Below are 14431 nucleotides of genomic sequence, written 5' to 3'. Positions count from 1 at the left end.
TTGGAAAAAGGCTGCAATGAAACAAAGAGTGAAAAATTTAAAGGGGTCTGAATACTTTCCGTACCCACTGTATATAGCCTACTTTCCCAAAGTTTTGTTTTACTTGCCCTGGGCCATCTGGACACCCTTATTGTTAAATTTAGCTGATGCCTGGAGCTCCACGAGAATGTTTGGTCACAGGAGTCTGTTAACTGTGGAACACAATGACTAGGGGATTCTTAATGGTGAGCTGTGGGCAAGGAAACTAAACCATTTTGATCAGGAAATGACTGAGAAAGAATAGTAATACTGTGGAAAATGTCACTTTGTTTCTTATTTAGAATTTTACAAAAATGTACCCTCATGATAATATGAATTAGTCTCACATTGCCCGCAGGCCAGACCTATCTCCAGAGTGCTGTGGAGCAAGGTCTGGCTACACCACACATACATTCTGGGATAGAAAGGGGTAAAACTCTGGGTTGTTTTCATTTCTTTAAACCAATCACGATAATCTTGGGTGCGCTAAGCTCCAGACACAGTAACGGTGGCTCTGCAAAATAGTCTCTGGAATTAAGTTGTTTTGATGAAACATTTGCTCCCCATGAAAGAAAATATACATCCAATATATATAAAGTTGACATCACAGTAACGTGAGCTATTTAAATTAGCTGATACATGTTTAAAACTCATTGGCTCTTACCAGTGTATCTCGGTTCGTCCACAGTAATTTCACCAGTTAGTACCACAATGTCCCAGTTAGAGAGGAAATGCCCTAATCATATTCTTTGCTAATCTTTTCTATCATTTCCAGGAAGAATCAAAGAGGCTTGCCTTGTTGCAGGATCCAAATTTTCTTCAAAACTTTACATTTTTAGTGTGTAGCTTGCTAGCTCAAAGGTTTTTGTTTACCGAAGCGGAGGGATTTTGAGAACGGCAACACAGAAGGAGAGTGGCAAAAAGAGGCTGGCAATTATCCTGAATTAAGAAGAAGAATACATACTTAAATGTTCCCTTTGATCCAGACTTATATGAATTAACTATGATTTTTTATATGTACTGTATGTATTCAGAGGTTATCAACAGATACAAAGAAATACAGACATTAGAATGCGTCCCAGAGCCAAAAAACACTGGGGGTGGGAGGGAGGCAAGACAACATAAGAAATGCAGAAACAGACATATACAATCACATTCATAAACAGACACGAGACAAGGGGCCAATCACATGCCAAGTCTCCAGGGTCTTGTTACGTCCCAATGTCTAGGGGTAACTGAGACGCGACATAACGTATGCCCCCCCACACACACTCCTCCCACTCCTAAACAAGGCCAGAACAAAGAATTGCCAGGTAACAGTTTGTTTAATGCAGAAGTGATGTTCCAACATTTCAAACAAAATTATACTAGAGGCAACCTAAACTTTCCTAAACAAAAACAACATACAAAGAAAAGACAAAGCCTTAACCTAAACTACTATGAAAAACAGGAGAAAAAGGTAACAAACAAAAGAAAGGACTTCTCACTCCTACCGCACTGCTATTAGCAGCACAAAACCATTCTGAACCATTACTTACACAATCTTAAATCATCTCACAGTTATACAGAGGCACATGTTTAAATTTGGCAGAGTGAAGAGAGAGGGGCGGAGTTCTTGTCAGATGGGGCTTTAAAATGGCTCCCGTCCTCCTGGCGACCAATCAGTGACAGCAATCACCTCTGCTGATCCAATCCAGTGTGCGCACCTGGTCTCCATTATCTGTAGTAGAGGAGCAACTACTAGAGCAGGGTGAGAGACATAACACAAAATTTTTTGCAGCTATAAATCCAGTAAATACAGCAAGCCTTTGAGTTCTAAAGATCTGAAAGGCTGACAGTTCATTCAGAAGGAAGCCATTGACAGAAACAGGCACAGTAACATTAGTCAAGGAGGACATTTTGGATTTGATATTGTTCCAGAATTACATTATACAGTGCTAATTATGACAAAATAATTAATAAAATCAGACCAAATTCTGCCTGCTGGTCTTCTCTTCCCTTGTCAATGCTGGGACGTTTAGAATCTATCCCTATGAACGTTCTTCCAAGGTTACTGTACCCATTTCAGATGCTCACTCTTAACATACCCTTTTCCAACATATCACTGAAGTCCGGTAGGATAAATACATGTGGACAAAAAACCCCGCCCTAATCTGGAGGGAAATACTGAAAAGATATAGGCTACCAAGCTCCAAATCCTAAATTAAATTTCAATTCAGTTTAATTTAATTTAATTTAATTTTCAAACACTGGGCTAAAAATTTACTTATTTACATCAACCAGCTAGTTCAGTCAAATAACAGTCTTTGGGCTTCCAAACACTGATCTCTTCAGGTTCCTTCAGACAGTTACTTTATAAGCATGAAGAGTGTGACAACATCCACTCACCATCTGCAGTAGAGCAGTATCTCATCAAGGTTCAATTAGGTGAATTTAGGAGGAAAATTATTTCTTGTCTGTACAACTGCCTCCAGAGTCTGGAAGCACACAATACAGTATGTCAAAGCAAAATGGGAGACAGTGCTTAGGCAAGATATCGGCCTGGATTCCTGGGCTAAAATATGATCTGAAGCAGAGAATTCACATGGAAAATGACAGTAAGATTCTTTAGAACACCAAACACAACATAAAAATTTAGCTCTCCAGCAACAAATTGCTGCTGGAGGAACTGTGGAGAAACTGACTCAAACTTTGTCGTCGGAGCCACCCCCTGATGGTTTTGATCGAGGGATGAGATACACACTACCGGTCAAAAGTTTGGCTTTTCTCAGAAATTTCCATTGCACTCCATTATAGACAGAATACCAGCTGAGATCAGTTGCATTGCTTTTTTAACCAGGGCAGCAGTTTTCAGATTGCATTGTGTGTTTACATAATTGTTAAAGGGTTATCTGATTAGTAAACAGAATGAGCCTTTGGAACATTGGATGACTGGTTGCTGATAATGGAAAATGTAGATATTACATTACACCGGTAATGTACCATCTGCAAATCCAGATGGACAAACTTTTGATGGACCCCTGTCTGTTACGGGTAGGTTGGACCCGAACACAGAAACAACACAAGCACAAGGTCAAAAGGTAAAGAAGAGGTTTTAATCCAACATAAAAACACAGACGAGAAGCAGGTGGTGGTGGTGAATGTTGGTCACACGGAGCGGGTCTGAGGAAACGGCAAACACTGACGACGGACACTGAGACAGGAACAAACAAAGTTAGTCAGAAGCAAGGTTTTAGAGATTAACGTGTACTAATGACTGGCCTAGTTACCACGTAGGGGGTAGTACAAACTGGCGCCGAAGAGGTGGTTGGCCCGGGTATATATACTGTGGTGCTGGATTGATGAGGATGGTAAGCAGCTGTGGAGCTGGATTGATGAGGATGAGTTGCAGCTGTGTGGAAAGAGGATGGCAGAGTCTGGACACGCCTCTGGACCAGGTTCCCCAATGGAGCCCTCTAGTGGACGACAGTAATACACAGACACACAGGGGGGAAAAAAGGAAGACAGACATATAGACAGCAGCGGGCCCATGACACTGTCTTGCTAAAAATGTTTTGAAAGAAGAGAGCAAACCCGCCTGACACTCCTTCTTTGCTCTTTTTTTTTTTACTATTTATTTGTACTTATTTTTTCGTATATTTATATTTATTTATTTAAATTTGTGGACGTTTTCTCTTTATTCATTTTATTTATTCACTTATTTATTTCTAATTTGGTCCGATCAGATACTTATTTATCTTACTATGTATGTTTGTGTTGACTGTCTACGATAAAAATAAAATAGAAACCACAATTCTACCTCTATTGTCTGACCAAGAGGACAAACTTAAAGTGGAAGATTCCGTTGAAGAACAATCACTCCTGGTCCAAGAGCTGCTGCCATCTTCATCCAGCCGATCACGAGAATTTAATAATTTAATATGATTTACTGTAATAACGTAAGAAACTTTAATTTATTAGCACCAGTTCCTGACTGGCTGGTTGAAAAATACATTGTGATGCAAAACAATTATTTTTAAAATCAATAAAAGTTCACTATTACTTTATATCACCAAACAGTGAATCCATCTTTAATATTATAATAATGCGATTCTTTTTATTCTTTACATCTTTATGGAAGATTCCGTTGAACAACAATGACCACTCCTTTTGCCTGCCGAGCCTGCCGAGGAGGATGCAACCGTATGAAAACATCTGTTGGAATGTAATGTCACCATTTCTTTTTTTAAGTAAGGTCAGAGTGCTATCACGCTTGTGAGGTGCATTCAGACTACCCCAGTTCCAGACTAAAAATGTAAGATCAACCATTATCAAAAAAGCTGCGTTCTAAATAAAAGCAGATGTTGAAAAGCAACATGCTTCTGCCTTTCACTTCATTGTGTCCTAACAATAGCGCATCCAAAGTTACGTCCCTCAACACACAAAAGATGTAGACACAAAACAAACAGACGGGACAGAGACGGAGAGCAAGAAGTTGGGGCATAGCCCACACTCAAATCGGACAGTGATTGAATAAGGGACCCGTGGCAGCATAAAGGAAAGGCAGCCCATAATTACCTGGTTGCAGCAACAACCGGTTCCGTATTAGATTAACTTTAAAGTAAACACATTTTATGTCAACAAAAACAAGAAACACAAACACAAACAGCAAGCCTTTTGGGAAGGAGACAGTGGTGTTCCTCTCTTGGACACCTCTGTAAATCTGGTGGTCTCTCATAATCTCGATTTGAACAACTCCCAGGTCTGGGAGCCATTTAGGCAGAGAGCGCGACCGATACTGCAGCCGGAGAAGCTAGATAAGCATGAATAGCAGTTATGACTGCTATTCATGCTGTTGATTCCCACCTGTTGAATCTCAGAGAAGTGTGGTTCGAAGTAGCTTTTCTGCTTCTCCAACAGTGCCTCTACAATGGATCTGTATAGCTGCGTTTGTCATCTGTTTTAACTCATTCTTCTAGCACACAGTGGTAAAAAATCGAAGTTGGAACCATATAAAACAATTAATTGGCAGGGTTGGTCCAAGAGCTGCTGCCATCTTCGTCCAGCCGATCACGTGAATTTAATAATGTAATATGATTTACTATAACGTAAGAAACTCTAATTTATTAGTACCAGTTCATGACTGGCTGGTTGAAAAACACATTTTTTTTTAACTTTTTATTTTCAAAAATGTTCACAACAAAAGAACATTCCCTGAGCCAAGAGCAATGAAAACAATCGCTGAAATACTGATGTCACATGTACAATATTTCTGAATAAATGCAACACAATAACCAGATCCAATACAATTATTTTTAAAATCAATAAAAGTTTACTATTACTTTATATCACCAAACAGTGAATCCATGTTTCATAATGCGATTCATTTTATTCTTCACATCTTTATTGCAAAACAAGTACAATGACAAATTCCAAAAGTCAAACAGGCTAATAGGATAAGCGATGAATACATTATGAACTAAAAAAAAGAAATTAGGTAATTTAATTAAGAAATTTGCAGATATGACTCTTTAACCAAGCTAACAATTTTTTGGTTTAGTTGTGGGAACGTTCCCTGAAGGTTAAGTTTGGCTGTGTTTTGGTTGATCAGAAGGTTTCCTTAACGTTCTGGGAACGTTCGTTTTTGGTTACATCGAACGTTCTCAGAATGTTCCCCTGACATTATCCTAACATTGCAACCTTTAGAGAACGTTCCACTAACATCATCATAACATTGCAACCTTTAGAGAACGTTGTCCTAACATTATCCTAACATTGCAGCCTTTAGAGAACGTTGTCCTAACATTATCCTAACATTGCAGCCTTTAGAGAACGTTGTCCTAATGTTATCCTAACGTTGCAACCTTTAGAAACGTGGTTAGGTGTGCGTGAACCGTGAGAGTTGCCAGAACCGGATGTGGCCGGGGTGGATCTTGTGGCCCCCGGCGGAGCGTGTGTGCCGGTGGCCGGGTATATAAAGCCATGAGCGAACGTAAGCTCGGCCTCTGCGAATCAAACATCACGGTCGGAGAGTGGTCGTCTAGTTCGGCTCTTTCGGCTCTTTCGGCTCTTTCGGATGTCCTGCGGCTCTCCGGAGAGTGTTCATCGCGCACGAGTCAAAGCTACAAGGTGCGTCAGCTGTGTGTTTTCAATAAAAAATGCTCACATGTGTTGTAATTAAAGTTGAAATAGCGGAAGTAAGGAGCGAAAGTTTCGAAGATGCTAACGCGAGTGTGTTGTCATGTCAAGGGATTTCTGCTGCATAGTTTGTTTTTAACCTACTGCATGATCACGCCCGTGCAAAGGCATTCAATCACTGTCTGGGATTATATCCTGTTTAATTGGCTCCAATCCGCAGCCGAGCCTCAGAAGTATGATTCGCGGAAAATGATGTATCATATGCACGCTTTTAGTTTGGCACGGTGTTTCTGTTGGGGTTTTGAGCTTTTGGCTTCTGTCGCTTTCCTGATTGATCCAGAATGAACACGCAGTTAAGTAGCCGCTATAAATGCAGTGTCACGGCGTTGGCGGCTGCCCAAACTGGGTAGAGTCCATCTGTTTCTCTACAAGCACTCAGCTTGGTACCAGCCAAGGGCGAACTTGACTGTTTTTGAAGTTAGAAATTTTTGAGCATATCAAATGCATAAATTCTTGCAGTCAGGTGAATTTTTCAGCATCACTTTGTGGTGCAAATTGAGTTGCACTGGCCAGTTTTGACTGTAAACTGCATTTATGCATCAAACATTCTGTTGACTTTGACTTGACTTTTCTTAAGAGTTGGTGGTATATCGTATCTCCCCCCCCCCCCCCCCCCCCCCCCCCCCCCCCCCCCCCCCCCCCCCCCCCAATAAAATCTATGCCTATGCTACCAGCAGTGTCTTTTCTCTGTTGCATCTGCATGGCACAGAAACTGCTCAACATTTGCAACTTTAATGAAATCTTTTTGCTAAAATGTGTCCCTCCCTTTTTATAGTGACGCTCAAGATGGTGCAGCTGTCTCCTTCACCTACCCTGGATGTCACCCCTCCACCTGAGCGCTCGGGGGAGGAAAGACTGGAGGACCTTTTGATGGCTGAAAGCCCCAATGTGGGCTCGCCCAGTGGTCTGAGTGCCCTGCAGCTCAGCCTGGAGGCCTGCACCCCCTACCACGGTTATGAGGCCTACATAGAAGATGGTCTCATCTGCCTCAAACACAAAGTCCGCAACTTGGAGAAAAAGAAGGTAGGCTTGTTTTTGGGGGAGAGTGAATAATGGTAGGTAGGTAGGTAGGTAGGTGTGTGTGTGGAGTTTAAAGTCAGAATTCTGAGTAAAAGTCAGTTTTCTGACTTTGAACTTAAAACTCAAATAATTTTTCATATGTTTTCTTAATCTTCTTCTGTAGGTACTAGTGAGGGAGACGGACTGCTATTAATGGGATCGCCATGAAATTGAAAATGAAGTTTGTTTTGTTTTGGCAACATCATGATTTTAAGATAAGCTTATTATTTAACAAAGCCGAAGGCACGATATACATCTTTTAGTTTGGTTGTTTTGAACATAAAACATTTTTATTTGCAGACTTGAGAACAAGCATGGGCTGAAAGCAAGACAGCTTTATATCGATGATTCTGTCTGGAAGTGCCGTTCCCTGTCTCATTTTAGTTCTAGTTAGACAATTTGTGGGTTACACTATTGTGTTGTGGCTGCTGTCAAATGTTTTCTTTATGCTTTAGTTTGTGTTGATTATGTTTTTAAATTTGAGAAGCTATTTTATATTTGTAATGTAATTCCGTGTGGGATTTCTTTTTTTTCCTAATTTCTTTCTTTCTTTTGTGCCAATAGTTGAAACTTGAAGACTACAAGAAGAGACTGAACTGGGGCAGGAAGCTTAACAAGGATCAGATGGTAAGACCTGATGTATGGAGCTCAACACTGTGGTTCTAGAAGTAAAAATCCTGTAAGGATTGGCCATATAGCTAAATCATCCAAGGTAGACTGACAGATGAGAGAGTTAAATGATGGTTTATGCCTCTGTAGAAGCCACAAGTCTGTAGGATATCATTGTTTTTATTAGAAATCATTTTATGTCATGGTGAAGTACCACACTACCCACAATCTAAAGCATGATAGCGACATCTGATTGGTGGAGCTTTGCTGTTACCATGGTAATGAAGTGCAGTCCTATCTTTTTCAGTTTTTGAATAATTTACTTTTGCACTGAATCATTGATGCTCACATTCATCCTATAGCTGGTCGGCTTTGTTCCGGTTTTTAAACTCTTGCTATAACAAACGTCAATAGAGATGTTGAAACCAGAAATTTCCCTTTCAGAGCCTTTCAAAAGGAAGGTTGTCACTGTTGCGCTCTATTGGCTTTCTTTTTTTTTCAGGCGGCTTTGGAAAAGTACGAGGTGGTGCTGCACAACCTGGCATTTGCACGGGAGCTGCACAAAACTCTGGATACCTTGACTCAGACGGTATGACAATCTCTTTACTTTGGTTGTAATGGCATGTCAAGTCTAGTGGGGACTAGGGGTGGGAATCACCAGATAAGATATCCTCACAATACAATATTCTTGCGGTACTAAATATATTGCAATATTGTGCGATAAATTACAATTTCGTACCTTTTTTCCAACTTTAAAGTTTTCCCATTTTCAAATGATGTCCCAACGGAAACTTTGTCAACATATGTTTTATCTAAAAAGATGCATTTCTTTGTGTACCGTTTTACTTAAATTTTATTGCTGCAAAATGGGATTGTTACATATATGATAAAAGATTGATACTTGGCGCCTGATACAGTACTGACTGAACTGAAAATGTCGTTTTTTTTTTCCTCCACCCCTAGCCTTTATTCAGTTTTCTTTTGTGTGATTTAACGGATGACACAGCATTTAACTAACCCTAACCAGCAAGTTTGGTATTAAACTTATATATTTTTTTATTTTTTTTGAGTGCTGAGAGCTACATGAAACGGCTAGTTTAGGTTGTAGTTGGCACAAAGCATAGTGGACCTTGACACTACGTTGTTCTCAGGCAACATGTCATCAAAGACCTCAACGTTTAACATCTGCCATTAGTTTTTAGACGGGGGCGATTCAAACCTTTAGGGGGGGCCCCTAATAATGAAGTGTTTAGGGCACTTGCTACAGCTTGTCAAGGAAACACTGATGGAAAATGGACAAAGGAGTTTCAGACCTATGAACTGTACTTCTTGTCCCCATGAGTTTTTAAGTTAATCAACAAGCCTACCTCAGTAAACAGAGCGAGGCTTGCTGCCTCTTTCTTCCTCAGAGGACAGGGAGGAGGAGTTTGTTGTACAGTTTGTGCTTACCTTTCATGCTGTTGTCGAACAACTCAATCGCGTTTAAAAGCACCACCTTGTGGTGCCACTGTTAATCTACATGTATTCTGAGTGGAGTTTGCTTCCCAAGGAGCCCCGCACAAGATTTTCACCCTGGAAGAGTGCTAAATTTCAAACAAATTTTTTTTTTCTTCTTTTCTTAAACTGTTTTGTTACTTTAACTGTATTGTTGCCACGTGGCACTCGGCTAGTCAGCTAAAGTAAACAGTTATGGGCCCTAAAACATCTCGCAGTGCCCTGTAGCCTGCTCGCAGTAACCCTTTCTTGGCTGAACTCTACTACCTGGTGCCCCTGATATGACCGCTGGCACAGAGCTCTGTACCCGGCTACCAGTAGCCTAGTTCAGCTTAACTACAATGTCCGGCCGATACAGCCAGTTTTCTGTAGCCAGCATCACATGACCAGCTGGAGGATGCCTAATTTCGTAGCCTATCAACCAGTTTTTTAAGAGAAGGGGTTGTCACATGGAGCTTGATCACACTGTATATAACCAAAGAGGCTAATGTTACAACCATGCTTTTATCTGCCGACAGTCCGCTAAAGTGACAATGCCTTTCTCTTTGCAGCTGTAAATGTTACTAGTTGAATGCCATGTTTTCACACTGCTGCCTGAATTCTCCTGCAGCTGCTGAGAGCCCAGAGGAAGGTGGTGAAGAAGCAGCAGCTGGTGGAGGAGGAGGTGGAGAGGAAGCGTTTGAGCACCGTACTTCAAATCCAGCACCTCCTCCATGGCATGCAACAGGAGCATGTCAGGCAGGACCTGCTGGCTGGGCACAACCAGGCACCTCTAATCCCAGCCCAACAGCTGCACCACCTGGGGCAACTTGCCGCCCTGCTTGGAGTCAACAGGGATAACAGGCTGAGGTTAGTCACTGCATAGTCTATAGCCATGACCTTCCACGTCTAGGATTGCTCAGTTGCTGCTGGAAATTCTGCCGTATGTCGTTTTTTTTTTATTTTAGTTATATAATGCTAACTTTGTGTTGGAATTCTAAACTCCGGTGGATTTATGAAGACTATGGTTAACTGCTCCCAGCTCTCTGTGGGGGAAATTGGCACCAGGGATCCGTGTGGTGTCTAGCACAGTTTCCCGATTAGGTTTTAAGAAATGCCGATAAACCAAAGCACGTATTTCTCCCATCCCAGAATGCCATGTTGACTGGCTAGACCTTCCGCATCGCTGTGTAGGACGGTCTGGCAGAGTGAGATAACACTTTGAATCATTGTTTGTGTATTTGTTATCATTAAACAATTCGATACCGTTTCTGATGACTTTTTTTGCTACAGATTCTATAAACTTTTATACAAAATTTTAAACCTTACACATTACGGCACAAACGTTTTATTTTTCAGCTCCCACGTTAGCTTTGTGCATAATGTAGAGTTTCTCTGCATAGCTCTATGATGTGTAATGTTAGATGGCATACTGCTTTTACTGTTGAATGATTGCTGTTGAAACAATTTGTGGTTTTGGTTTTTTGTAACATTCTCCTCCAAAGGCTAAATGGCATCAAATCTCAGACAGAAGAGGAATAACAAAGCACCACTTGGACAGCTCTGACGCTGCGTTTCTATCAAATGTCTGCTTTCATTAGCTCAATTTGGGCACAAACCATCAACAGAGGGGAGCTGGTGATCTCTATCAATTTCCATAAACTACACAATTTGCTTTTAAAGAACATTGCAATTTACTCCAGATGATTTAAGATTTAGTTTGAATGGTCTAACCTTTTTTATTTTTTAAATGGCCACTTTATGTATCTTGGGTGGTTAAAGGAACATGCCTACTCAGTGAGGCTTTAGCTTATTCACCGTAAACTGCCCAAGAGTTAAGTCCATACATACCCTTCTCATCTCTGTGCGTGCTGTAACTCTGTCTGACGCACCCACTGCTAGCCTAGCTTAGCACACATCCTGGAGGTAACCGGCTCAAACTAGCCACTGCTCCCAACAAAATAACACCACCATGTTCCTATTTACAGTACAGGCCAAAAGTTTGGACACACCTTCTCATTCAATGGGTTTTCTTTATTTTCATGATTATTTACATTCTCACTAAAGGCATCAAAACTATGAACACATGGAATTATGTACGTATCAAAAGTGGGAAATAACTGAACATGTCTTGTTTATTCAAAGTAGCCCCCTTTTGCTTTTTTGACAGTGCTGCAAACCCTTGGTGTTCTCTGAATGAGCTTCACAACTTGTGCCTTGTCAGGGTTAATTAGTGGAATTTCTTACCTTATTAATGGGGTTGGGACCATCAGTTGTGTTGTGCAGCAGTCAGGTTGATACATATTATATTATGGCAAGAACCAATCTGCTAAGTAAAGAGAAACAAGTGGCCATCATTACTTTAAGAAAAAACGGTCAGTTGGTCCGGAAAACTGTGGAAACTTTGAATGTGTCCCCAAGTGCTGAGGATAAATTAATCTGAGTCACAAGCCTCAGAAATTGCAAATTGACAGCATCTCAGATTAGAGACCAGATGAATACCACAGAGTTCCAGCAGCAGACACCTTTAGAACAACTGTTAAGAGGAACCCTTGCAAATCAGGTCATTAATGGTCAAATAGCCGCTAGGAAACCACTGCTAAGGAGATTCAACAAGCAGAAGAGATTTGTTTGGGCCTACAAACGGGGAATGGACACTGGACCAGTGGAAATCTGTTCTTTGGTCGGAGTCAAAATCTTGGGATCTTTTGTTCCAACCACCGTGTCTTTGTGCGACTCAGAAAAGTTGACCGGATGGCTTCTACATGTCTGGTTCCCACAGTGAAGCATGAAGATGTGATGGTGTGGGGGGTGCTTTGCTGGTGAAACTGTTGGTTTTATTCCAAATTGAAGGCATACTGAACCAGCATGGCTAATTTATTTAAATGTATTAATCCCCAGTGGGGAAATTACAATTGGCACTCTGCATATACTTATTAGTAATCACACACAGGCCTGAAAAGTGGCCACCACAGGGGTTTGCCTTTAGTTGGACCATCATTTATTTTTGAACAGGACAATGACCCCAAACAAACCTTGGTTAAATAGCACTTACGCAGCCTTGGAGAAGGAGAGTGGAGTGCTGTGCCTCCAGTCACCGGACCTGAACCAAATTGCAATTGTTTGGGGAGAGCTGGACCGTAAAGTCAAAAGGGCCAACAAGTGCTGAGCCTCTCTGGGAACTCCAAGACTGTTGGAGAACAATTTCAGGTGACTACCTCTTGATGCTCATCAAGAGTGTGCAATGCAGTATTTAGAGCAAAGGGTGTTTACTTTGAAGAACCTAGAACATAAGACATGTTGTTTCAGTTTAAAGTAAATAATTCCATATATGTTTATTCATAGTTCAGATGACTTCAGTGAGAATCTACAAATAGCAAATTTAAATGGTAATTAAAATAAAGAACTCTTTGAAGTGTGTCAAAACTGTTGGCCTTTATGTTCATCTAGTTACGTATACACAAACAGGCCACATGAGACACAGACATGGAAACTATATTCTCAGAAGCCGAAGCACTGCTACTTGGGTGGAGTGGTTAGTGCAACCCCTGAAAAAGCACGGTTACGAGAGCCTGACCGATTTATCGGCTAATATTGGGCATTTCCTGATCTATTGGTATGCTGCTTCTATAATGGCCTATCTATCAGTGCTGGTGTTGTATATTTTGTCCACCAGAGGGCGCTCCACAGCGTCCCTGTTGGCAACACATAATTTATGTTTTCTACTGTTGTAGAACTCATAAATGACTACAAAAAGCTAATGTTGGGGAAATCTGTTTTGTAACTAGTTGATGGATTTCTTTTTAACAATCAAAATATTTAATATATTTAAAAGTTAAATAATCACAATGTATTGGCCTTAAAAAGCCTTCATTGGTCTGGCTTTAGTTGTTCCACTCTGCTCCTCACCACAGAGCTTCTCTGCTGCGACCAAATCACAGTGCTTCTGAGAATGTAATTCTCAGCATGTATACCATTGGAATATGGCTCTCATGTAGCCTTTTTTTTACATGCTGTGACTATACAAATCACAACATGAAAATAGGAACATGTTGGCGTTTGTCAATTATTGGGAGCAGTAGGCTAGATGGTGCTGGTTACCTCAGCTGCTGTGCTGTGCTAGGCTAGCGGTGGGTGCGCCAGACAGTTGCAGCACGCACGAAGATGAGAAGGGTATGTATCAACTTGTCTAACTTTGGGGGATAAGGTGGATAAACTGAAATCCTGGTAACTCGGCTTTTTTCTTTTTTTTAATTAAATGTAGCTTTTCTATAAATGATATACATTTTGTCAGTCTGTGAAAAATGTACTTATAATTTAGTAAATTCAACGAAGCTCATTACAGCATGTTTGTGTATAACAAAACAAACCTTTCCAACAAGAGCTTTCTTTATTATGATGTTGAAATGCCCATATGGGGGTAAAAAAAACACTCTGTCTCACTCTGTAGCTAAAACTGAGCTTTTTTTTTTTTTTTTTTTTTTTGGAGAGAAAAACATGGAAATCTAATCTGGTAAAACTTCAAAATACAACTATCAACCTGAAACTTAGCATATGGGCGCTTTAAAACACAAATTTCTAAAAATATTGTATACACATTGTAGTTGGCGTTAAAACAAATGTCTCTCAAACACAATGTAAATGGAATAGATCCTCCACAGGAGAGCTGCTGGTTACACATGGGCTCTTGGCTTCTTGATGACCCTCCTCTATCTCCACTGCAGTTTAGAGGAGCAGATGGAGCAAGCGGCTCTGGCCTACTTGGACCTGCTAGAGGGCAAAGACAAGCCTGTGGCTGGATCCACATGTGAGTATAAAAGCATAGACTTCTGAGGTTATGTAGTTGCTGGGCCCCATACTTTGTCATCATGCTGCTTTTGTTTAATGGTTTGTGTTAATCCTCATGTGGCAAACATCAAAGGTCCAGTAGAGGCAAATTTAGTCATCACTCTTGAATCTAATTATCCTGGGATTACAATGTGCGCTTGTGATGTTGTGTAATAGTAAAAGGAGTCATGGCGTGACTTCCAACCTACATCGTAGTAATATACTACACTCACCGGCCACTTTATTAGGTACCCCATGCTAGTAACGG

General features: G+C 40.8%; 1 protein-coding gene across 4 annotated transcripts in view; it reads left to right on the top strand.

Moving 5' to 3' along the window:
* The first annotated feature begins 6053 nt into the window (after nucleotides 1-6053).
* Nucleotides 6054-14431, top strand: part of caprin2 (caprin family member 2) — a 23451-nt gene continuing 15073 nt past the window's right edge. For all 4 annotated transcript variants that reach the window (XM_034863170.1, XM_034863171.1, XM_034863169.1 and 1 more), the window contains exons 1-6: nucleotides 6054-6114; nucleotides 6970-7218; nucleotides 7819-7881; nucleotides 8366-8452; nucleotides 9968-10206; nucleotides 14061-14143. In XM_034863170.1, the coding sequence (XP_034719061.1) occupies nucleotides 6982-7218; nucleotides 7819-7881; nucleotides 8366-8452; nucleotides 9968-10206; nucleotides 14061-14143 (709 nt within the window). In that variant the 5' untranslated portion in view covers nucleotides 6054-6114; nucleotides 6970-6981. The remainder of the gene's footprint in view (nucleotides 6115-6969; nucleotides 7219-7818; nucleotides 7882-8365; nucleotides 8453-9967; nucleotides 10207-14060; nucleotides 14144-14431) is intronic.

This window comes from Etheostoma cragini, chromosome 23 (assembly GCF_013103735.1).
Source record: "Etheostoma cragini isolate CJK2018 chromosome 23, CSU_Ecrag_1.0, whole genome shotgun sequence".
NCBI classification, from domain to species: domain Eukaryota; kingdom Metazoa; phylum Chordata; class Actinopteri; order Perciformes; family Percidae; genus Etheostoma; species Etheostoma cragini.
Note: the sequence above shows the minus strand (reverse complement) of the source record. Positions and strands in the feature narration are given on the sequence as shown.